The sequence below is a fragment of the Poecilia reticulata genome, chromosome 17 (genome assembly GCF_904066995.2).
Source record: "Poecilia reticulata chromosome 17, P_reticulata-male-v2, whole genome shotgun sequence".
Classification (NCBI taxonomy): Eukaryota; Metazoa; Chordata; class Actinopteri; order Cyprinodontiformes; family Poeciliidae; genus Poecilia; species Poecilia reticulata.
The window spans coordinates 14,491,680-14,511,362 of NC_088846.1; the positions used below are offsets into that span (position 1 = coordinate 14,491,680).

The 19,683-nt window shown below is 37.7% G+C and overlaps 1 protein-coding gene and 1 long non-coding RNA gene across 3 annotated transcripts in view; one reads left to right on the plus strand and one right to left on the minus strand.

The window, feature by feature from the left end:
- gpc5c (glypican 5c) overlaps positions 1 to 19,683 on the minus strand; it is a 100,514-nt gene that overhangs the window by 21,134 nt on the left and 59,697 nt on the right. For both annotated transcript variants that reach the window (XM_008433801.3, XM_008433800.3), the window contains one exon: positions 9,248 to 9,368. In XM_008433801.3, coding sequence (XP_008432023.2) covers positions 9,248 to 9,368 — 121 coding nt within the window. The remainder of the gene's footprint in view (positions 1 to 9,247; positions 9,369 to 19,683) is intronic.
- LOC103479400 (uncharacterized) lies at positions 2,838 to 18,790 on the plus strand. Its single transcript, XR_535941.3, has 3 exons — positions 2,838 to 3,093; positions 3,853 to 3,943; positions 18,599 to 18,790. It is a non-coding gene; the product is annotated as an uncharacterized LOC103479400 (long non-coding RNA).

Sequence of the window (19,683 nt, forward strand, 5' to 3'; positions counted from 1 at the left end):
AAAAGACTTGATGAAATAGTTTGCTAGTCCTGCTTATAACTTGCACACTAATTCCCCCTCTCTTTCTTCTTAAAAAGATTCTTTAGTCAGAGGATGATAGGGTTTTAGAGCTTCAAAGGATAAATTGCTGCAAGCATCCACAGAAAAGCTCGTACTGGAAGGAAAAATCAGTCGCCTTCAGAATATGCACTGCTTATCAAAATTTTAAGACCAGTTGAATAATGGAAATAATTCACATTTTGCACCTTTCTAAGTTATAGCTTCACAATATAAAAAGATGAAATGTGAGGGAGCAATTTATTGCAAACCACCACTGAAATAGGCTTATCAAAAGTTTAAGATCACATCATTCAAAAGACCATTTAGTCATAAATGACTAAATGACTGTCTATTGCGTCCAACCTCAGCACCAGTCATTTTAAACTTCTTAAAAGATCCTGAGGGTTATGGAAAGGTCAAGTGGCAGACCCCAAAAAATGTCACTGGCCATGAGCCGGATCCAATTTGCTGTCTATCAAGATACACACGCAAATTAAGCTCGTCACTCGCGCCAATTGCAATAGCATAACCATCCGATGTCTGCAAGAGAAGAGTTTTAAGAAGAAAAAACTTCTTCTTCAAAGGCCTCAACTCCTTCAGTGACATAACATTGCCCGTTTAGAGTTTGCACGAAAGCACAAAACATGTGACATCGACAGGTGAAAGAAAGTTTTATTCTCTGATGAGGAAAAACATGACCTTGATGTCCACATGGCATGTTTGCTGTAAAATGGTTACTCTGAATTTTTGGTCTCACTCACATTTTTTTTTTCTTTTTGCATTTTGAAGTTCAATTTAGAACCTTCTTAAGATCCAACAGAGCAAAATGTAAATTACTGCCATTTTTCAACTGGTCTTAAAACTTTGATCAGGTCTGTATCTAAAAGAGGCACACACACACTTACATTTAAATCTACTTTAACTTTCACTGGAAAGTCAAACAATATGCAAGTCAGCAAACAAGGACTCCTACTCTAAAATGGAAAGATATGCTTTTGATGAAAGATGGTAAAAATAATCTATTATTGATGCCATCTGATTCTCTGCTGATGATTTAAAATACAACTCTTTATGAAGGCCATTGGTGGTGAAACTGAAAAAAAAAAGAATGTTAAAAACCATCTGCAGGGAACAGAAAAGAAAAATGGCTATTAATAACAAAAAACATTTGACTTAACATATATAACATATATATAAATTACTGATTCATTAAAGGAAAATAATATTTATTTTAATATAAGCAAATTGATTTACATTTTCAGTACAAGATAAATATAAGAAAATAGAAATGTCCCAAAATCAGACCCTAAAAAAACAATACTCTAAATGAAAATAGAGATGAGCATTCTTGAAATGCATAACCAAATTTTAAACAATAGCAGAGCAACACACCTCTCCTCGACATGCTACCACAAGCTGATTGTGTTACTAACTGCTAGTGACACCTTATTGGCTGTGACCTTATATAATACTCGTGAGTCATTCACGGCAATGCACTGTTTTGTTAAGATCGTCACGCCCTGCATCTTTCAGACACTCGCTGAAGCATATTACATGTGTGTATAATGTATGTGTATCATAATAACCTTGGACTTATGGTCGGTGAATGATAGACAACAGTTGGAGCAGAAGTTGCATTTTTTTTCTGAGCATGTTTCAACAACTGCTGTGATGACAAAAACTTGTGAGAAAATATGAGACTGCTTCTGCGTTGCTGGGAACATGAAATATTTCACGCATGAAACTGAGCTCCACTTGTCCTCCAAGGGAAACAATTTAAATGGTTTAAAAAGCAGCTCTGACAAGGTACCACGTGAGGTCATTTGCCAGGAATGCCCTGATTATTATAATGGTAATAATCAGCCCACACGCTGGATTAATGAGAGCAGCCTTCACAATGCGTGTACTTTCAATATTTCAGTAGCCACCAAAAGAAAAAAAGTGACCTACTTTTCTACTGCCAATAAACTGCATCTATTAGTCCTTTAAAACAAACTCACTCTTTGGAGATTCATTGAAACAACAGAAGCAACAAAGGCTTAAAATCCCTCACAATAATTATGAAAATATTAGTTTTATTTCTGCACAGATTCAATACTTTTCAATTTCTCAAACTACTTTCCGATAAATTCACTTAAAAATTATGTAACTTTTTGGGTGTATTTTTTAACTTTAATCTCCAGATTAAAGAGCTACATTTAGATCCAGGCAACAAACCTTGTTATGTCAACATGTGTTGTAATAACTAAATTTGTAATATTGAAACTTAACTATACACACAGCTGTAGTTCTTGCAGGAACGGTGTCCTGGGAAAGCCGCTCCTTCCAACCAATTAAAATGCAAACAATTACCTGATAGGTAATGTAGTCTGTCAGCAGCTCATCCATCCAAGCAACAGGCGTAATTCGTGCATGTGAAATTTCGAGCTCGTACACGTAGATGTGCACATGCCAGGAGTATGGGTGCGTTCACACTGCAGCCTGAAGTGACCCAATTCCGATTTTTTTTTGCCAGGGCTGTTCACACTGCCAGTAAATGCGACCTGTATGTGTTCTGCAGTCTGAACGGGCAGACGACCTGAAAGTGTCCCGCATGCGCACTAGAGGGCGCAATAGCGTCAGCGTTCTCAGTGTTCTGCCAACTGCCATAAAAAGAATAAGTGCTCAGTGTTTGCGGAAGTAAACATGGAGGCTAACGGTAGAGCTTAGCTTACATATTTAAAGTTGTCCGGCCGGAGAAACATATTAACAACTTAATACTTATATAGTCCGTCATGGTTGTTGTTTTTCTTCCCACTTGCGCGTATCAGGACGCAGAATAGTGAGATTTGTTGAGTATCAATGACGTTCAGTTTGGATGAATGCGACCTGGAAGTTAGGTCGCATTTGAATCGGATACGTATCGGATATGGGTCACATTCTGAAAAGAATCCGACCTGTGCTGTTCACACTGCCATGAAAAGATAGGATGCAGGTCGCATTACGTCAAAAAAATCTGAATTGGGTCACTTCAGGCTGCAGTGTAAACGCACCCAAGTGCACAGGAAAAAATAGGTAGGTCAATTAATCTGCGTTATGTAATATTAACCCGTTAATATATTCAGATTAATTGGATGCGCGCATTATCATTGACAATGATAATGCGACCACATTGTTTCAAGATATGAAACAATGTGGTCGTGAATTTACCTTAACTTACATATTTTCTAAAAGCTACTGTTACGGAGTGAAAGCTTTTTCAAACGAGACGGAGGCTCGTATGTCTTTTACTGAACCTTTCTATTCAGTTTTTATTGAAGAGAAACACGGCGACAGCTGATGACGGCAACAGCTGTTCGTAACCCAGCAACCACAAATCAACAAAAGCAAGATAGTGACAAAACAGAACCAGATCCTGTTAAGGATTCTTCAAAATAAAAGACTTCCTCTATTCAAATAAATTATGTCTCGCACTTATATATTTCACTTCACCTTTGTAATTATATATTATCATGTTCAATTCAATTAATAATAATCATCACGTAAATTATGCTTAACATATAATTGTAAATCAGTCACTTAGCATGCAAAATATACTAAACAACAAGTGTAAAAAAAGTCACAACAGCTACCAACATTTCCAAATGTTGTATGTTTCATAGCAGGCAAGACTGCTATGGAAATTAGGAATTTTACTGTAGCATGTATAGGCATCCTGGTATCTGTTGGAGTTTGATAAGGACCAATCTCCCTTTCAGCACTTTAATTAAATGTCCCCAAAGTATGTACAAAGTAATGTTCTTTGGAAAATGGTTTCTTTTTGTTCCCACAAAGGATGAGTCTGAAACAACTAAAGCTGCAAGCATCCTGAGTGGCAAAGGGGCAAAATGACCAGCAACCTCCGATCTCTATCAGAGCAGGGCGGGTGAGCAGCTGACAAGATGGCATTGGAAAATATTTGTTTTAAAGCTTGCAAGTTTTGTTAATCTTATGCCATCTTTTATCTATTTAGTGTTTTTTTTCTAACTTTGTAATTGTTTAGCACACTTGGCTTCCCTTGAGTCAATCTTGAACATTATTGCTTTAGGGTTAACATAGTTGACGTTTTAATTAGTGATGCCCGCTGCTGATTCTGAATGTTTGTCCCTCAGCAACAGCTTCTGTTGTTGCTGGTATGAGATGCTGGCAACGAGGCAACAATTGGTATTGTGAATTTTTAAAATACCTTGTGATAATTTAGGGCCAGTTCAACTCAAAATAGTCTAATTCTTGAAGAGCAAATTTGATTTTCGTAGCTATGTGCCACCACCACTAGCAAGTTTTAGGTTTTCTACGTGTCAAGGCTTACTATTTATTTATTTTTTACTAATTCATTCATTTTGTAAGATTTTTTTTAACTCTAATGGGCTTTATTTGACAGTGTGTCAACATGGAAAGTGGGTTGTGAGAGAGGGGGAGGATATGGGCAAACAGGCCGGGACTCAAACCTGTGATGACCGCGTAGAGGCCTCAGTCCTCTATGGGTCCTCTACACGGCCTCGGGGTAAAGCAGATGGATCATGAGCTTTGCCCCTGCGTCACTGCAGACTTCCTTTCTTTAATGATGAGTTGGTAACCCAAAAATGAGGCAAAAAAGTCACATCTGGTGGGATATTTAGAAGCTTTGCATTAAATTACAGATGTAAAAAAATGTTATGATCAAATTACAGTCTGGCTTCATAAAGTTTGGTTGCCAGGCGAAAACACTGGACTGTGTAGACAGACCTGTTACTGTATTGTTGCCACAGCAGCAGCAGCAGCAAAAAAAAAAAAATGCAGAGCTCCTCTGAAGACCAAGTTCATCATCTTTTTCAAGTGGAAAGAATGTGTCCCCTCCCTGTGACATGCTGCCAGCTAACTCCAGGCTCTTTCTTTATCCCTGGGCTCCAGTAATGCTTTACAGCTCAAACCCCCTTAGACTAAGACATAAAAATCCATTCTGTGTTGAAGTCAGAAAATCATATTATTGTTTTTGCTAAACAGCATTGGAATTAGAACAGAAACACAATGAAGTATATTTAATTGCTAGGATGATTGATCTCAAAGGAAGCGTCTCCAGTGTGGTATCTCACTGAGCTGTTTGTTAAGTAGCACAGCAAAGCAGTAGTCAGCCTAATCAATCACCCAATATGTTTCTCTCAATTTCAATTCTGTACTCTGTATTTTTAAGAAAATCTTTAAAGCGGTGCGCCGACATTTCAGTTACCCCAACTTCCTGCTATTTATTTATTTTTTTTAATGATACTGTCTGGGTTTGTACGTGTTGATGTTAATCTGTGAGTCTGTGTGTCACATTCTATTTAGAAAAGAAATGGTTTTACACATTCACAAATGTTCTGACCTCATGAGAACGAAATGAGCATTCTTAAAGGATCCACACCCATAAACAGCTGGACTTAATGCTATTAATCAAACGTGCATTACACAACATTTATTGTCCACTTTAGCAGTATTTACAGGCAGAGAAGATAGTGAAATAAAGAAGATAGTCAGGGGAGATCAACATGGGTGGATTCTGATCTGACTTAGTAAATAGATCCTTTTATAGAACAATGTAACATTAGGTTTGACATTTGCGTGCATGTGTTTTTTTTTTCTTTCTGTTAGGATGTCATTTCTAGATTCTAGTTTCATAAAACGTTTCGCGGATTTGCAAGTGGTGTATTTCTGCATTCACCACATAAAGCTGTCAAGCACCTCACATGATTGTGAGAACCCAACAATTGTGCTGTCTGTCTTTTTATGTTTAAAACGGCACTCAAGCTCTTCTCTGTGCATATGCAAAATAATTATATTGATACATTTGAGGTAAAAGTCTGTGATGTCTCAGTAGGAGATTTCTTGTTTAGATCAACTCAGAGAGCACAGCAAGAAAACATCTTTTCTTGCTTTTCTTCCTCTGTTCTTCCAAGTTTTTTTTTCAATGCCATAGTTCAGTTCAGAGCATTTTATAAACTTTATGTTGCATTGAGGAACTTGGAATTACAGTTCAAGGACACAGCATTGAAACTCAGTCATTCGAGCGAGCTACAATCAGCTGAGGGAACAAACTGTGCACTGCAAACTTTAAAATTTAAGAAAAAAAATCCTAGATAAATGGGCCTTGAAAGTAAACACAACCTGTGAAAACATGTTGCCATCATTCAGTTTGCAAAACTGCCTATCCCATCTGTCATTGAATGAGAGGAGGGGTACACGCTGTATAGGTGTCAGACTGTTACTGGGCCAAAAACGAGACAAATGGGACCAGTGATCATACAAAACCACAAAAGAACAAGCAGAAAATACAAACCTTATGTTCAGGTACAACAAATTTGCAATCTATTGTGTACAGTTCTTTTTATTTTCCCTCCCACTCAAGCAGGAAGAAAACGTTGTATAATGACTAATGAGGGGCTTCAAAAAATAAAATAATAAACTATTACATGAGATTAAAATCATTTTAATGTCATTTTTCCCTGCAATTATGTTTCTGTCAGTTTTGATATTGTTTAGTCAGGCCTGCATTTCAGTTAATCCTATGCATTACTCCTCAGAAATGACCAAAACTCAAATAAGGCAAGAGGAGATTATTGCTAAAATAACCAAGCTTCCAGCAATTGCTGGTGTGGTTCACATAAATACTAGATTGTTTGTGCTTAATCAAGAAATATGCCATAATCAATTTAATTATCTGAACTCTTACTATACCATCTGTTTTATGCATTGACCAGTCTCTTTACTAAGCACACCTATTCATTTGCTTGCTCAAATGCTGAATCAATCCATTCCATCTCTATTCATAAGAGCACTTTAAAACAACCACAGCTGACGCAATTTGTTGCACACATAAAAAAAGAAAACTCCTTAAAGCACTGTTATTGTCCCACCAATGTAGGACAATAACAGTGTGGGGAATGTTGCCTATTATGATAAGCCTTCATTTCAGATGATGAAAAGAAAATTTGGCATAAGTCATGTGAAGGTGTGGTCCATCCTGCCTTCCTCAATGTTTCAGGCTCTGTTGATGGTGAAATGATACGGAGGATATTTTATTGGCACGCTTTGAGTCCCTCCTGTTCTGCAGAACCTCTGAAGGGAGCAAAAACATCTACTAAGGTAAATGAAGAAGAGACGGGTCGGGTCCAAAAAAAAACATTGGTGAGTGAATTAAATTGGAGACATTCACTAATGTAAACCATGAAATACTGGTAGGATGCAGTGTGTTTTTCGAATGCAGTTCAAAGCTACTGAGCATATAGCTACTGTTCAAATATATTGGGAATACTGTCCAATCTATTGCATGAAGATGGATTTGACAAATTTGTACTGCACAGGCAGTGAGAACATAAAACACTGGTCTATTCAAATATGTAGTGGTGTATGCTTATTCTTTAGAGCTTTAAAACTGCATAAATTTTAAGCTTTTGGCTTTCCTGAGAATCACTCAACTATTATTTAGTTGTTTCACAATATTTGTGTTGTTTGGAGTTGACTAATTGTATCATTTACCTTTAGGCCAGTTAAATTATTCAGAGAACGCTGATCAGTCTTTCAACAATTTAAAAACATCCAATGTCCTTAAAGAATGTATCAATGAAAGACACTATGGAAATTACACCATATTCTAATATTTAGTTAAACTGTCAAATAACTAAAGTGGAACTCAAGACATGAGCTGAACAGTGACAGTAAAAAAAAAAGAAAAAAAAAAGGAAGCTTGTCTCTAAGCTTCTCGGTTACATTATGAGAGTGTAACGGTATTAACTAATTCTGTTGAATGAGGATATAATTCAGAATAAAATCCCTTTGATCCGTTATGTGAGAAATGTTAGAAGTAAGCCGCAGTCCAACACAAACAGTACAAATCAACTTGTTTGATTTTAGTAAGTACTATCAACAGCAGTAGAAGTAGTATTTCGATAAGCATTTAATTGTTACTTTTGATATTGGCAACCCTTACCATTATGTAAACATGTAACTGTAGTTGTGCTGGTTGCGACATGGGACGTTGGATCCTATGCTCTTATATGAAATAGCCATAAAACTCTTGCAAAGCTCTGCCACTTGGTCTGGATTCAAGGTGCACTCTTCAACTCTCTAAATGTCAATGGGACACCTGCTCAACTCTGCATAGTTTCCATGACAACAAGGTACTTGACAGCTGCAATGCACAACAGGATGCTGAAGTTTAACAGAAGTGATCTTGAGCTGTCAGTGGCAGACAGGCAGAGAGGTTGACAGGCAGACTGGAACATATGAGCGATACAAGAACAGGGGGAAGAAAAAAAAAACATTCATGAAAAAAAAAGACTGAGATAAAGGCAGGGGAATGAAAGCAGATAGAAAGAACCATGATGATATCAGTTCAAATAAGAGCAACAGAGAGGCTCAGTAACAGGGAGAAACAAAGACAAATGAGAACACACAAGAGAAGGTTTCTTTGATGTATTAGAAGCATGAGCAATCGAATAGACATAGGCAGGGTAAAATAAGGGAAAAAGAAAGTGAGATCTACAGATATAGAGTGGGCAGTGACTGATACTATTTGTAGGCATAATTTCAAGGGCAACAAAAGGGCAGTCAGGCAAAGGGGAACAAAATCCTTGTCCGTTTGTCTCCTCAAATGGCCTCTAGGGAAGCTCTGAAATGGGCCTTTTCTTCTTGGTCCTTTTCAGCTCTAAGCCCCATCTACATGACAAACAGTGTCACTTTGAAGCTGCTTGTGTCATCTGTGCCTATCTGTCACTCATTCCTGACCTTTTGCTCTCCCCTCTCATCTCTTTCCTTTTTTCTTTTTTTTTCTACAGTAATTCCACTTTTCTTGTCAGGGTTTCCTTTTCCCTCAAAATCCTTTTCATTTATGTTTGATTTTGGTCTGTTCAGAAAACAAGAAATGACAAAGATAATTCAGTGGATCAGCATTTCCCTGTGTTGCATGTATCCAAAAAAGTATTTAAAATAAGGATACATGGGTTCCATAATTATTTTTTGCTAATCTCATTGGTAACAATAGCTAACTCTTGATACTGAAAAGGATTCTATTTATTCAGCAATATAAAGCTTAATTAGTAAAACTATCTGTGTTCTTCAGTGGCACCCCTAGGTCAGTCCTTGTATTACCAGGATGAAACACACACATGCTCACTTTTGAGTAAAAAAGACAATTATCGTTGACAGATGTCCGAGTGGTAAGACAACGGTCTCCTACCTGGTTGAAGTGCTCCAGCCTTTTCTTGAACTCAGCAATTGTAGGATCCATGCTGCGAACTTTGACCTCTGGGTTTTGCCTCTGGGCATGCAGACCATTTCTGACGATTCTAGCGCTATAGCTGGGGGAAGAAATGCAAAATCAGCAAGATTAATTTTTTTACTTACTTACTTTAAACTTCAATCAATGTCTTATTTATGAAGGGATCAGTTAAAGCGATGCACGTTGTTAAAAAGAGGAAAACTGCACAAGCTTGGGCAAATTATTCCCTTTACTCTGCACTGCTCTGCTAGATTGGATTTGTGTTCTGCATTCATTTCCAGCAATATGCTCTATGAATCCAGTACAGGAGTAAGGCAAACATTGGGGGCAAAACAACAGCAACAAACACTTTTCAAACTACTTTCCCTATATATTAACATAGTACTCTTTATTTTTGCATGTCTTTGTAATGTTGTCTGAATTATTTTGGGATTTATATACTGATGTAAATTATTAATTTGTGAAATTAAAAGGATATTAGGGGATTGACAGGTACTGACACTAAATCAATTGATGCTTCCAGCAGCAGCGCCACGGTGATAAAGCGATTATAGATGGCTATAGTTGGTGTGTTTATACAGACATGTTTATAGGTATGACATGTACTTGTGGTTGTGCTTACTCACACGTCCATGCTTTCATGCAAATTTGAGTGGAGGAAATCAGAAAAGTGCTGAACCTGAGAATTTGTGGCCTGTGATCTGAGCAATGTGTTGATGAGGTCTGCGCTCCATCAACTTGCTGAAATGGCACTTTACTGATCGGGCCAATAAAAATCTCCCCTCTTAACCCTGTCAAGCTGCACATTAACTTTACACCCCATTGTTCTTCTTTGTTTTATTATTATTATTATTTATAAATCAATGAATTGCTTGATTTACTTTAGTGTATTTGGAAAGCTGAGTTCCAAGTCTCCCAAGGCGCACACTCACACAGATAACCGTATCTCTGTTTTGACAACAGCTAAAGCTCTTATTGCTGCCAACTCTAAATCTTTTCAGGATGGAAACAATCAATAGCCTTCCAGCATCACTCCACCAAATAAAAATAATAAAATGTAAAATCAAACATCTGTGGGTTTGGGAGTGTATGCATGTCTGTCTCTATGCTTGGCTCGCGATGACAGTACTGGAAATTATCACATCAGACTGGATACTAGAGAGAGAAAAAAGACGTTTCATGGTGAGTCTGGCGCAGTGCTAGGCTAACCACATTTCATTGGAGTAATATTTGATAGCACATAAGGGACATGACAAATGATGCAGCAGGATATCCCGGGATAATTACTTGATAGCAAATTTAGTGTGCTAAACAGTATAATCCAGCGGTTTATGGCACAGATCAGACTTCAGCAACAGCAATTAAATGCTTAAATCTTTACACACTTTGCCTTACTTTAACAAAACAACACTCTGCTCATTTCTTTCCTCGAGTCAAATGTTAAGTGTCAGCAAACATTGCAAATGATTACCTACACATGTATTACATTTGACTCATGACTCTCTGGCTCCTTTCGGTGGAACTGTAGCAGTCATCGCTGAATGCCCCATTAACACACGCTCTTAAAGGCTGCTTTGTCTGGATGCTCTCTCTGCTTAGAGCACACAGTAGCACTGACCTCTGCTCCCTGTTTTCAACTTCTAACTGAACTCTCTTGATCTTTTAAAGGCCTGCAGGAATGCTTTCTGTGTTTGAAGCAGAAATCAAAATCAAATATTCATCTTCAAAGTGCAGTGGGGAGACAGCAAAGTGAACTTGTACCTCATTATCCTGATTCTGGATATTTTTATGTATAATTTTCATAGAGTTATGGCTTTGGTAAAAAAAAAAAAAAAAAAAAGTGGGTGTATTTAAATGTGGTTTATAGAGATTGTGAGTTGTAGCAATGACGTCATTCTACATCATCCATCCTAAAACCAGGTTGGATCTGTGTTTGGAATTGTTTTCCTGTTGGAACATGCTCTCGTGTTGGTTAGGTTGTTGAGGAACACCTGATGAATAGACAGAGCCATTGTAAACTGGAAGTCGGGAGAACACCAATGTGAGACGAGTTTTACGCCAAACTGGACGTTTGTATAAGTAAAAGTGTCAAGTAAAACACCTTCCGGACAATTATTTTATGGTTAGATGAGATTTGACAAAAGCAATAAGGAACAATTTGGCAGAAATCAAAGTGATGCTTTTAAACCAGAGAGAACTGCTCCAGCTGTCAGGCATGGTGGGAGTAAATTCATGCTGAGTATTTGACAAAGTGGGTGCAACAATACTATGAATACCTCTAAATTTAAGAATTTTACCTACAATCAAAGGCAAGATGGCTGAACTTGAACACAATTGGATGTTTCAGCGGGACAATGATCTCATAAAGCACTGTTGATTTTGGAATGAATAAGGCTTACATGGATTTTCTGTATTTGCCCAGATCTCAACCCATCTGAAACTTTGTGGGCAAGGAAACAAAAACCCTGCAAAGTCTACCATTGCTGACAGGGAAATTAGGTCAATTCAAGGAAACAAGAGTAAAAAATGTCATCTATAAACAAGAACTGTAAGTGTGAGACTATGTAATACATAAAACTATGTGACTGTTCCCCTGACTGTTGTTGAGTGGAGAAGGTAAAATGTATCACATCAATAAAGTCATTTTATGACTTACAGTCTAAGTCAATCGAGATCGCTTGTAGCATTTCTCCAGGAGCTGAACAAGCGGTGGTCGCAAATTGAGCCGAGGTTTGCGCCCCTTATCTGGATAAACTGAACAACCTACCACAGCGCATCTAGCTGAGCTACCTATGTCCAGTGCCAGGCTACGTTTACCTGTCGGTGCCACCTTTCGAAAACCGGATGTATCATTAAGAAGTCTGGTGAGTCAGTAACCCGTGACGTAACATCGGCTTGTGCATGCGCATTGTCACAAGGTAGGACGGATTGCCGGTGTTCTGACCTATGGTTCTGTCTATGGTTCTGACTGTTTTACCCGTCAATCCTGCATATTTTATGGTAATGCGCATGCGCACATCGATGTTACGTCAAATACTGTTTACTCAGCAGAGTAGATACAGCTACAGAGCCGTCATAGAGATTTCGAGGAAAGTAATAAGAAATCATGGTTCATCATTATCAGTGGGTAACATGTCAATGAATCACATGGTAAAATTGTGTCATTCACTTTGGTAATAAATTCAGGTATTAAAACAGAGAGAGAGAAAAAAAATATTAGTAATAGTAGTAGTATTGTAATAATTACAACATAATTTTGTGTACAGTGCTTCATAAAGAACAACATATATTTAGTAAGTGTTGCCATCTACATCATTAAAACCAGGCAACACTGGAAAAGCTGCAACACCGCTATTTCTTCCTGCCCTTTAAAGAGGAAAGCCTGAAGTCACAAGTGAGTCCAGCAGGGAAAGCAAGGGAGGGGTCTAGTGTATGTCTGTAGCCAGCTAACTTTACGAGCTGGGCTTGGACATGTTGAAATAGTCTGAACGAGAGGTTTTGTTCTGAAAGGCCAGACTGTTCTCACACACTGTGAGCATAGGAGCCTTTCGCTGTAGTACAAACACTAAAGGAACTGGTGAAAGCCACTTTACAAACATTTAATCAACATAACCTATGAGAACATGCTGCCAATTACAGCGAATATAAATATGTCTAAACAGATACAAACACTCTGCCGGAGTCCTGTGCCCCATAAACAAGTACACATGGCACTGAGACCTGCCATAACCTCTAAAATTTTAGATTTGCTCTCATGAAAAATAAATATTTCAAACACCAAGCTAAAAAGAAGAAAAAAAGAAAGAAAAGAGGACATTTTGGTTGCTCTTATTGAAGCTGTCTGAACTCCTGGCAGTAAGCAATATAGCATGCTATACTTCAAAGGCACCAATATTAAAGAGGAAATACTTGGATCACAAAATGTGCAAGAAGAAACTGCAAGCAAAAATGAAGGGGTCATCTGCAGGGCAGTTAAGCTTAAGCAGTCTCCTTTTTATTCACTGCTCTTTTTCTCTCACCCATCCTGCACTCTACTCCTTTTCTTTTAGCTCCTAGATGATCTCTCCAAGTCAACCCTTTGGTTTGCAGTTCAAAGTAGCATATTTTTTTTCTTTACTGACTTTATCACCTCTTTGAAGCTGCCGTTGTCCTTGGCACGCTATGCGTAAGGTGGAAGGTTACAGGCCATACTTGCATCAATTTAATTATTTATTTATTTATTTATTTTATTCCCAACAACTTCTGATTTCATCAGGTTTAAAAGTCTTCTTCTAACATTTAGCCCAATATTGTCAGAAAGAAAATTATTTTGATAAATGTCTGGTCTTCTCTTCCAACTGAGTAGTATCAACAAAACCTCTGCTTTGCTGAACTTTAGGGAACCTTAAGTTAATCTATTTAATAGGTAAGTTAAGGCTGCCATGTGATTCTGTGGTCTTGGCTGGAAGTCCAGAGAGCCTCCTGTCATGTGTTTCATGATGTGATTGCTCGGATGTGTGGGAAGAGTCGAGCAGAGTCAGAAACATGAAGATCAGCACAGGGAAAGAAGACATCTTGGCAACAACAAATGTCATCGGGAAAGATAGCTGCAGAATTTAGCGGTATAATCGTTCCTGTTTGGAGGTTGCTTGGAATTTGTTTTGATGATTTCATTCTGACTAACCCCTTCTTGTGATGGGGAGTGTCTGCATGACTAATCAGGCTCTGGTGAGAAACTCAAAACTCAGAAATCTTGTCATTTGTAATAATTCATCTATTGCTCAGCCAACACTGTTTCTCGGAAACTTAGAATTCCAAGTATTTCAGGTGGATTCAAAACCTTTTGATTTTTAACTCCCTGGATAAACATTGTTTTGATAGATGCCTGTTTTTCTTTTTTGGTCTTTTGCAATATCTTTATATTTAAGCTTATGAATATGAAGGAGCAAATATTTTAACATCCAGAGATAACATAACCATCAAAGCTATATAAAAATAGCTACACTGTGTTTATATTGAATCTATTAATATAATTTTTTACAGATTGTTCAATGTTGGTTATTAAACAATTGAAAAGTTGTTTTTTTTAAACTCTAAACTCCAGGTTACATCATTTTAGTCAGGAACATGCATATTTGTCCATGAAGTTTACATCAGCAGACCTTTAATGTTAACTTCCTGAACTATACCTGAGGTAAATCATGTGTACGGAGCTGGTGCTGAGTCTATCTGAGGTATTTCTCACTGAGATATGGGTGATTAAGGTTTTGTGGTAGGCTTGGGTTTACTCCTTCAGAAGGGTTCCCAGGTTGATTTGACCAAGACCAGGCTGTTTTATTGAATGGTTGCACTGCAACAGCTATATGGCTTAAGGTCTTACAGCTCAAATTACTAATGTCTCACACGCAATAAAAGTGTGGTCTCAGCAGTGCAATAAAAGCTGTAACTGTGCTTACAAAATGCTCTCTTTCATGCTCCACTTTCTAGATGATTTTAAGGCCATCAATTGCCTGTGCCTGGCCTTTTATCAGGTACTTCTTGATTTCCTTAAACATTTACTTTTGCACAGGGACTGGCGATGTGGCGGGTCGCATCCACTAGTCCCACAATGTAAAATTTTAATTTACATGGTCAATCACTTATGTCAGATTTCATGTAATGCATCATATGAAGTGCTTCACAATCTTTTTTTATATATATATATATATATATATATACCTCAAGACCGTTTTCATATTTTGCCTCAATACAGATGCAAACTTAAAGGAATTCTTGTGTAATAGAAGGAAAGTGACAAATAGTTTGAAATATTATTTTTTTATCTAAATAAAAATCTCCAAATGTGGCATCTATTTATTTTTGAGACCCTGTGAGCCAATGCTTTCCAAAATACTGTTGGTTGTATGAATAGCTGCAAATCTTTCTGGGTTATTTGTCTCTGTATTTGCAGTTTAAGAGGGTGACCTTTTTTTTTTTTTTTAAACCAGTTCTGCTATGCAAAATAGTTGATGATTAGTCAGACAGCATGGGAGTATCTCTAAACATTTTAAAGTTTTAGGTTTATACTCCGATTATTGTTTCTGTTACAATTGTTTATCAGCCTATAACAGGTTTTCTTTCACTATTTTCTTTCTGCTTTTTATTTTTAAAATAATCTAAAAGCATTGTTAATTTTCCTTAATCTTATTTCTAAAATTAAGGAAAACTACTCTTGAATATAGTTTTGGGGTCTGTCACAAAACTGCATTCAAAATTATGATTGTAAAATGCAAAACAGTTAGAGGAATAAATACAGTACCTATGTGAAATAATGTATAAGTCCATCCTTTAATTTTACATGAACAGAAATCCATATGTTGCAAAAAGGCATTGTGATTGGTTGCCTGTCTCTGTTTCCTTGTATAATCAGCCATGTGCTGTGGTAGCTGTTGGCTGGGTGTGTTTTCTTGGTAGATGGAAATGAAAGTTGACCCCAGTCCCTTCTTCTACAGCAGACCGTGGTCTTGTGGTGATGTGGCCTACATCTAATAGCAAAATGAAATGTTCTTCAAAGATGAGCTGTCCAGTGAACTTAGGGCAAAATTGGTTAAGGAAAAAACAAATTACAGACAAATTCCCAGAGGAAAGTTTGAAGGATCCGCTGGTGACCAAGGTCACACATCCTGCATCCAGAGAGCCTAACAGATAATATTTATTATATCCCCTAGCCATTGCTTGTGGAAACACACAAGCCCTGGTGTAGGTTATCCAAACAAAAACTTTTTTTGTTTTTAATTCAACCCTTGTCTTGTCCTTCCTTGGAATGTGCTGAAGACCACTGTGACCTGGGCCAAACCCAGATATTTGGTAAGCTGGAACAAAAACTTAGCCATAGTGAATGCACAGAGTCTGAAGAGTAAAAGGGAACTAATTAAACACTCCAACATATTTGCACATATTTACAGCTATCCACATTCTGCTAGTACCATTATGATTACCTTGTTCCTGAGAGGTGTTTGGTATCATTAGATCTGTTCTTTTTCCCCATGTCTATCTGCAGGCGAGGTGAGACAATATTTAGCCTGGCCCATCATTAGCCCATTACAAGCCTGCATTCAACAGAGCATGTCTCATTTCTTCAGCACTCCAGGCTAATGAACATGTATTGATTTATCTAACAATTGCAGCAACTGCAAAGTGGCAAATTAATTTGCCACATAGTGACTTGCTCTTGGCAAAAAAAAGATATTCATGCTTCTCCTTTCTTTTCTCATACTCCTGTTTCTCTCACTTCTAAATGTTTGTAAGAATGTCATATTACCAAGACGGTGGTTTAAGGCGTATATCTCTGGGCGTACACAGCTCATTTAATTCAAATCCTTCTGAGCAGGGCTATAAGAAAAGTTAACTGTCAGTTGCCTCCCAAGTAAGTTTTCATTTACTTTATTTTTGCTTGCGCAGTTTCTTTTAAGTGGGCAACCCCTCTGATATATGCAGCATAAACACTGTCAGCTACAGTAAAAGATAGTGGTGTGACTGGTTGTTTAAGCTGTAGTTTCTGTTTTAGTAGCTATGAATGTCCACAGAGATTTTTCTGTGGTTTTTGTAAGGAAGTTGATCTACCAACCTATGTATTGCCATCTATATTAGCTGCTTATAAATAAGATCATCTGACACTGAAAAGACAATATACTTAGAGTGGAGAAGAAAGAATCACTCAGAGTCCCATTTATGTGAGAACTGCAAATGATTTTAAATACTCTGCAGTTTTCTCCCCATATGATTTATAAACGTCATTATGACATACTGAACTCAGTCTGTTAAGCCCATCTCTTGAACAACATCATTGGTAGCCCTTACATTTCATGTTTCAATCCTGTTTTTCACTTTGAAGTCTATGATTATGTAATTCATAGGGTTCTCAGTATCGTTCTGATGCCTTAGGTTTATTTATCTTACTGTTCTTGTTTTCCCTCCTGGTTACTGTGGTGGACAGATCTTTCAGTCCTTCTACTCCTTGCCTCTGGAAGCACTTTTCACCTGACATGTAAAAACATATCTGCTTGTACTCTGTTTAGATTTTATAACTACGTATTTTGATACTTTTTGTGTGCCTTTGTGTTTGCACTTGATTTTGAATCGCTTGAATAGCAAGATAACTCTGAGTGTTCTTGAAGGTGCCAATAAATGAAATGTACTAAAAGGACTAGGTTTTGTTGTCTGGCAGTTTACAGTGAATATGTTAAGCCTTTGGTAAATTAGTCAGTCACAGCTACTACAACACTGTTGACACTGATAGAGGTGTTAGTCTAAGAAAAACTGTGGTTATACTGCCTCCATGTGGTGAGTGCTATGAATTAAGAGCACATTGTGTTCATAATTTAAAAGCAATGGTTAAAATTAAAGCAAGATTAGTTGAAAAAAGATAGTTTACACAACTGTAACATATTGTATTTCATTGTAATGATCACAATAACTTGCTGAACAATGGCGCAGTGACGCAAAGCTGTCATTCCAGCCTTTTATTACGTACCTTAAACACTAATATTCAAGTGAAATGTAAAGGCAGTTTTTTCAGTTTGTTGTGAATTTTAGCTCCATGGACATTTTAAATCCAATCTAAACCAAAGACATTTAAACTGACAAGTTTTATTTGCAGCTAAGTGAGGGAACCAGCCATTCTCCCTTCCCGCAACTACAAATTTATGACTCACTGGGGACATGAAAGTTAAACAAATTATAAAAAGAAATTTGTAAACATTTTCCTGTAGTGTTAGTGGCAGAGCAGTGGAAACATAAAATATGGCCATAGCGTGTTTAAAGCTCTAATAGTCTGTGATGGAAATGAGATCGATTAAAACTGTAATTGGTCCGTGGTTTGCTTTGAGGACTTTTCCAGGCCTGGCTGCCCTAACCGTGTTTGTGGCTGGGTGTAACTTCTCCCCACCTCTGTGTCGCCTGCATTAATGTACCAGCAGACATGCTGCAGTCTGAGACGGCAGACCACATAGACCTCTAAAGAAAATAGCTAAGCTGCTAGACTTAAGGAACACAAAGTGTAAAACCCAATGCGTGCACTTACAAAAATTGATATAAACTGAGGACTTATTTGAAAAAGAGACTAACAATAGCACTTCCATCCATTTAGACAAAAACAAACAAAAAAACCCAAACATTAACCTAATCTTTTTTAGGATCTGTGCTTGATCAGAGCCATATTTATTGATCTAATTACTAATGATGTATTTCCAACTACAGGCCTTTTTGTGAGAATGAATGCAATTATCATTAAATAATTTTCTTTCTAATCTTTTTTTTTTCATTTTGTTTTCTATTCTTCTTATTATTCAGGTTTTCTGGCCACACCTCTTTGGGAGCAGACCCAAAACCCCATGGATCCATCTTCTGGCCTGCAAGTAGAATGAATGGATGGATGGATTGAAAAAAAATAGGCATTCATTGTTTTTTTCCTGTGAAATACTGAACCAACACCACTGCCAAACTATAGTTGCTAGTCTAAATAAAAATATTATTTGCATTCGATTATAAAGTTTCTGACTTCTTTAATTGGTTATGAAATACCTATTGCAGTGCTAAAATACTGCCACTAAGTGGCAATATGGGTGAACATAAAAACTGCTGGATATAGGTTGGACGGAAAGAAAGGAGGAAGTAAGGGAAGAAGGAAAGGAAGAAGGACCAAAGGAAGACTGGAAGAGAAACAGATATTAAACCCTAAAACTGAATCTCTCCTCAAGCCACATGCCTACATGCCGAGAAGGGCACGGATAACTGAGGTTAGAGGTCTGGGGGGAGACAGAGGGACAGTTGGTGTTTGGACGGCAGACAAGGGCAGGCAGGGGCAGAGCCAGCAGAGTAAACTATGCCCGAGAGCACAGCCGGGTGGAGTGGACTGTGATCTTCTGGTGTGGTGCAACCACCTGTTTGCTTGTCTGCTTATGTTCATCTGATCAAAATAACATGAGCTAATGCTAAGGGTTGACTTTTTTTTATAGTAAACTGGCAAAAAGTAGTCAAAACAGGTTGACCAGATTTAAGGTGAGAGCACAGTGTATTCCAGTTTATATGTTTATTCAACCCATATACATAGGACAGAGGCTCTGTGAAGATGCTGAGTGAGGAAAGTAGAGTTCGTGGTCTGCTGCTGCAAGGAGGTGGGGGGCACATGGAAGTACTTCTCACACTTGTCCTCTACCATGAACTCATGCAGACAAATTCACAAGACGCACCAGACCCAGAGCACACTTATCACGCATAAGAGAAATGACTTTACAGACGCATAACCACAGATGGTCCCCTGACACTCAATGAGAGGGACATTTGAGAGCACACTGCAGATAGATGGATTAGGAGTCTGCTTTAACTGCAGCTACCCTACACCAGAATAACATATATCGCACGATGTACTACGAACC